Raw genomic sequence first — 5,311 nt, 5'->3', positions numbered from 1 at the left:
TGAGGCATCCACATTATTGGTGCTAGGCTCTAAAACTCCAAGGAATCAACTACAACTACAAGGTAAGTGTTTCTACTAGCTTTATTTGATTCAAGTTCCCCATGCCATGCTAGTTAGGATATAAGCCTTGGAAAAATAATTATTTGCATGTATCTTAGACAAACATAGATCCAAGGTTTATTAGGGTTGCATGTACACTTAGGAAGTGTTATAATGCTCAAAACCCATCAATAGCTGCATTTCATGATTATGAAATTTGGCAGATGGATGTTAAAACCGTTTTCCTTAATGGGAAACTATCTGAGGACATCTACATGAGTCATCCAAAGGGTTTTATACATTCCAAGTTTCTTGATAGGGTGTGTAAGCTTGAGAAATTCATTTATGTATTAAAACAAGCATCTCACAGTTGGAATCTCTGCTTCCATGAAAGTCAAAGAGTTTGGGTTCTCTAGAAGTGAAGATGAGTCATGTATATATGTCAAAGCTAGTCAGAGTATAGTGGCTTTCCTAGTCTTGTATTTTGACGACATACTTCATATAGGAAACGACAATCCAATCTTGCAAGAAGTTAAGTCTTGGCTTGGGAAGTGTTTCGCTATGAAGGATCTAGGGGAAGCATCCTATATTCTAAGAATAAGGATTCATCGGGATATAAAGAATCGTCTTATTAGTCTCAGCCAGAGTACATATTTGGATAAAATACTAAAGCATTTTAGTATGGAGAATTCAAAGAAAGGGGAATTGCCTATTGATACTACTATCAAGTTGAGTAAGAATCCAAGTCCAAGTACTGATGAAGATATAGCTGACATGAGTCGAGTCTCATATGTTCAGCGGAAGGATCAATCATGTATGCAATGACCTGTACTCATCCTGATGTGTCTTATGCTTTGAGCATGTTGAGTTGATTTCAGGGAAATCCTGGCAGATCCCATTGGATTGCAGTGAAGAATATTCTCAAATATCTGCGAAGAATGAAATACATGTTCCTAGTTCTTAGCAGCAGTGATACGTTAAGATTGAGTGGTTATAGTGATGCTAGTTTTCAACTAGACTGGGATAACTTTTTTTCGCAGTCTGGTTGGGTATTCTTACTAAATGGAGGAACCGTTACATGGAAAAGTTCCAAGCACTACACAATGGCTGATTCCACAAGTGAGTCTGATTACATTGCAGCGAGTGAAGCATCGAATGAAGCGGCTTGCCTGAAGAACTTTATTGGAGATCTTTGAATCATTCCAACTATTTAGGAGCCCATGAAATTGTTCTATGATAACGAACGCACGGTTTCTTTGACAAAAGAACCAAAGGATCATGATAGACACAAGAATATTGATAGAAAGTACCATTACATTCGACGTCGGGTAAAACAAGGACACCTTCTGGTGAAGAGTGTTTCATCTGGATATAATGTTGCAGATCCTTTCACAAAGGCTCTTAGTAGGGTCAAACATTACCAGCATGCTATGAGCATATGCCTAAGAGATGATGTTAGTTTTAGTAGTTAGATGATATCTTTGAAACTAGTAACAAAATAAATGTAATTCATTTGGTGAATGAATAATAGAGAATTATTTATGAGTATCATACTGCCTCATTCAATTATTTATTCTAGTGTTTCTTTTTGCATCTTTACACTTCCTGAGTAACTTAAATTATTCAAACTTCCAAAATCGACCATACTTCTGGAAGTAAGTAATGAATTAAGACTGTCATGAATTGATTGTAGATTGTCAATTGAGGTTAATACATTGCAATTTGAATTGCTACAATATTCATGAGTACATTAAAAATAAGGATTTTAATTATTGGCTATACCAACGCTTAGAGATTACTTCATGGATCTTATCATGAGTAATTCTAAGACGATAATATCTTATATTCTTAAATCAGAGAGATATATATAGTTTGTTGTTTACAAATTAGTTATGCATTGGTTCACTCAAACGCATCTCGTAACTGGATGTTATAAAGGCTAATTCCAAGTGTGATTTAATGTGTGAATTATAAGACTATTTAGTCAATCTAATTCGTTCCTTTTTCCCTAATAGGAAAATTGATATCATTGGGCCCCTCAATGATTTGATGTTGACTATATAGAGTGTTAGGCCCAGCCAGGATTAATTGATGTGTTCAATTTGAAGTCTAATCAAGTCTTTACAATTTGGGAAATCGGGAAAAAGAATTTTGGACAATAAGATTGATTTTTATCCATGTCTCATGTTTATACGATATCTTGAAGAACGAAGGAATAGTTGATCACTTATCTTAGGGCCAATAGCTTATTTGAATCAGAGTTCAGCAGTGGCTTTGGAAGGCACTCTTTGTTGTTTATTTCAAGGTCTATACTTACAACTATAGTTACAGACTTATCCAAGTGGAAGACTGTTGGATTAAGGTGTCTAAGCTAATAACTAACTTGATATATTCTTGAATTAGAAGCAAAGTCCTTTTTGGGTTGCACTCAAAACTAGTAACTAATTAGAATGTCTGTTGGAGATACAGGTTAATTTGTTAGTTTATTATACGAATAATAAACTAATTGGAAATTGAAATATATGATTCATTAATATATTATATGATTAATATATTAATTGAAAATTGTAATGATTAATTGATTAATTAGAATTAACTTGGATTTAATTATAGGATTAATTGGAATTAATCATTCAAAGGTCTCTTTGGTTTCCATGGGAGTTTCCTTAAGCAAATATAAATAGGACACCATGGGTACCTATTTTGACATACTTATACTTTCTTTCATAGAGCCGAATTTATGCTCAAGTCTTCTTGCTACTAGGGTTTTGGGTACAAGCCATTAGAGGCATTTATTCCTTTGGTGTTAGCTTTCCAAGATCTGGAAGAAGGATTCTATTTTGATTATTTACAATAGTACTCAAAAGGTATTTAACCCTAGTTTTATGTATGAATTTCGATTTCATAGCCTCTCTCTTAGGGTTTTCTTGATACTCAAAGTCAGTTTCTATCAATAGAGAAAACATAGATCCTTTATAGGTTGCATGTGAACTTAAGGGTTTAAGTGTTTTTTCCGCTACATGTATTTTTTGTTTAAACCCTAAAAAACCCATCATCTAAGTGGGTCTTTATACTCGCCATTTTTGCGAGATTTTTCATGGGTTTTTAGAAAATCTTTTAGGTATCTTTTAGAGGTACTCTTCGTATCTTGCATTGAGATGTAATGAAAAGGAGCATATAACTTTTACTCGTGTGATGGTCATAAGTTTGACCTTTTAAATCATTATATTTTAGGTTTCGTGTACATATTTTTGGAACTAATTTTTCTTTCAGTCAAAATTTGGTAAGAGTCATGATATTTATTCATTTCCATTTAAAAAAAAACAAAAACAAAAACAATATACTTACTATATTACTAGTAATATTGGACAATTCTTGAATTTTAAGAGGTATAAAATATAAAGCTTGATGTACAAACAAATGAAACATAGACAAACAAGTAATATTTAGCAAAAATCAACTATTGTGGATTAAGGTGGTTACTTTCGAATGTTGAAATCACCACTAATTCTTGCTAGAATTGGATAAAATGTTGAATGTTATTACTATAGCCTTTAATGCCTATTAACTAAAACTAATAAGCACATGAAGATCTTAATGTAAAGTAGGAATGTACCTTAAGAGGGAAACATATATCGGATGAAACATATATCAGATTCTTATCCTGTATTATTAGCCGTTATAAACCTAAATGGAAAGCATGATTATTACCAAACAAAAAAATTAAAAATGTTTGCAAGATGTTTATTACATGGGTAAAAATAAAGTTGAAAAAAGTACAAGGCTAATTTTTTTTAACATAATGGAAAAGAAAGAGACATTGATCCGTGATATCTACTTTTTGCGTGAAGTTCTTAATTATAGAATTGGAAAAAACAATAGCTTCCGATAAACTTTGGGTTTCTTATCCATAAGTTTATTTATCAGTATCAATTTGTTTATCTTTTTGTTGATGTCAAACACTAATTTTTGTAATTTGTTTTCTTAAGTGTTGGGTTACGTGAGAATTGGTTCTTAAGTGTTGGGTTACGTGAGAATTGGTAAATTAAATTCCACTGTGTATTATCAAATATTGGGTGGGTTAATTATCACAATGAATTATTAATTACTAAATTAAAATTAAACCATCAATTAAGAAGTCATTTAGAAAATCTACTATGTGTTATCAAATATTGGGAGGGTTAATTATCACATTGAATTGTTAATTACTAAATTAAAAATTAAGCCTTCAATTAAGACGACATGTAGAAAATCTAATGTGTATTATCAAACTAGGTGTGAGACTCATGTATTACATTAGTTTATTTAAAAGAAAAACTAAATGCAAAATTCTAAACATTTGAGAAGTTTGAATTTATAAGAAAAGTGAAAAAAATATTAAATTATAAAAATTAAAGTGTTTTATTCTTTTTAAATATAAATAATAAATTTAGATAAATAAATAAAAAAAATTAATGAATCTTTAATTTAGTAATTTTGAAATTAAAAGGAAAGTTTATTAATGAAATTGATATGCATTTATTATTGCATTTAAATACTAAAGGTATTTAATAAAATGAAAGAAACCATAAAATGACATGTCGAATAAAAATTAATTTAAAATAACCACAAAATTACATGTGGCAAAATAAATGATAATGTGAAATGTGACAAAAATATATTTATTTATTAGGTATGATATTGGGAGGGTTAATTATCATAATGAATTGCTAATTACTAAATTAAAGATTAACCCTTCAATTAAGACATCATTTAGAAAATCTACCTATTCTAATAAAAGACTATTGATTCACCACGTGTCACTTGCACATCTTGTGTTTTTTTTAAATGAATTGAAAATATTACCATGATTTTGTTTAAAATTTGGTTAACAAAAAAAATCCAGCAATTTTTTCATTTTTATCGTTCTAATAAAAGACTTTTGATTCTCTTCTTCACCTTCTCTATGTCAAAACCCTAACTAGTGTTAGACCCATTGGATGGACGGTTGACCAATATAATAATAAAAGATTGATTTTACTTTATTTTATATCATCGTTTTTCAATTTGTTCCCATATTAACATTGTACTATGAAAAATCCCCAATTATATTTATATAATACATATAAGGCTTTTTGTTTTTTAGAGAGTGCATTTATGATCAATATGTGGGAGGAAATAATCAAAATAACATCTACATTAAATAACATGTTTAAAAGACAAATCAATGTGGCTTATCATTTTTGGAATGATCATTGATCGTAAATTATAATAATTTTCACAAAAAATATTA

The 5,311-nt window shown here is 30.1% G+C and overlaps 1 protein-coding gene across 1 annotated transcript; it reads left to right on the top strand.

Moving 5' to 3' along the window:
- The first annotated feature begins 720 nt into the window (after positions 1-720).
- On the top strand, positions 721-1,235 carry LOC145089341 (secreted RxLR effector protein 161-like). The gene is made up of 2 exons (XM_079027789.1): positions 721-822; positions 918-1,235. Exons 1-2 carry the CDS (start codon positions 721-723, stop codon positions 1,233-1,235), a joined length of 420 nt encoding a protein of 139 aa, XP_078883915.1.
- The last annotated feature ends 4,076 nt before the right edge of the window (positions 1,236-5,311 follow it).

Source organism: Lactuca serriola, chromosome 2 (genome assembly GCF_051521515.1).
Source record: "Lactuca serriola cultivar US96UC23 chromosome 2, Lser_US96UC23_V15, whole genome shotgun sequence".
NCBI classification, from domain to species: domain Eukaryota; kingdom Viridiplantae; phylum Streptophyta; class Magnoliopsida; order Asterales; family Asteraceae; genus Lactuca; species Lactuca serriola.
The sequence above is the reverse complement of the archived record's forward strand: the minus strand, read 5'-3'. Positions and strand labels throughout refer to the sequence as shown.

Excerpts from the sequence above, each read along its gene's own strand:
- LOC145089341 (XM_079027789.1), top strand. The coding sequence starts at position 721 with ATGGAGAATTCAAAGAAAGGGGAATTGCCTATTGATACTACTATCAAG. Across the intron at positions 823-917 it reads ATATAGCTGACATGAGTCGA|GGAAATCCTGGCAGATCCCA; the intron begins GTCTCATATGTT and ends AGTTGATTTCAG.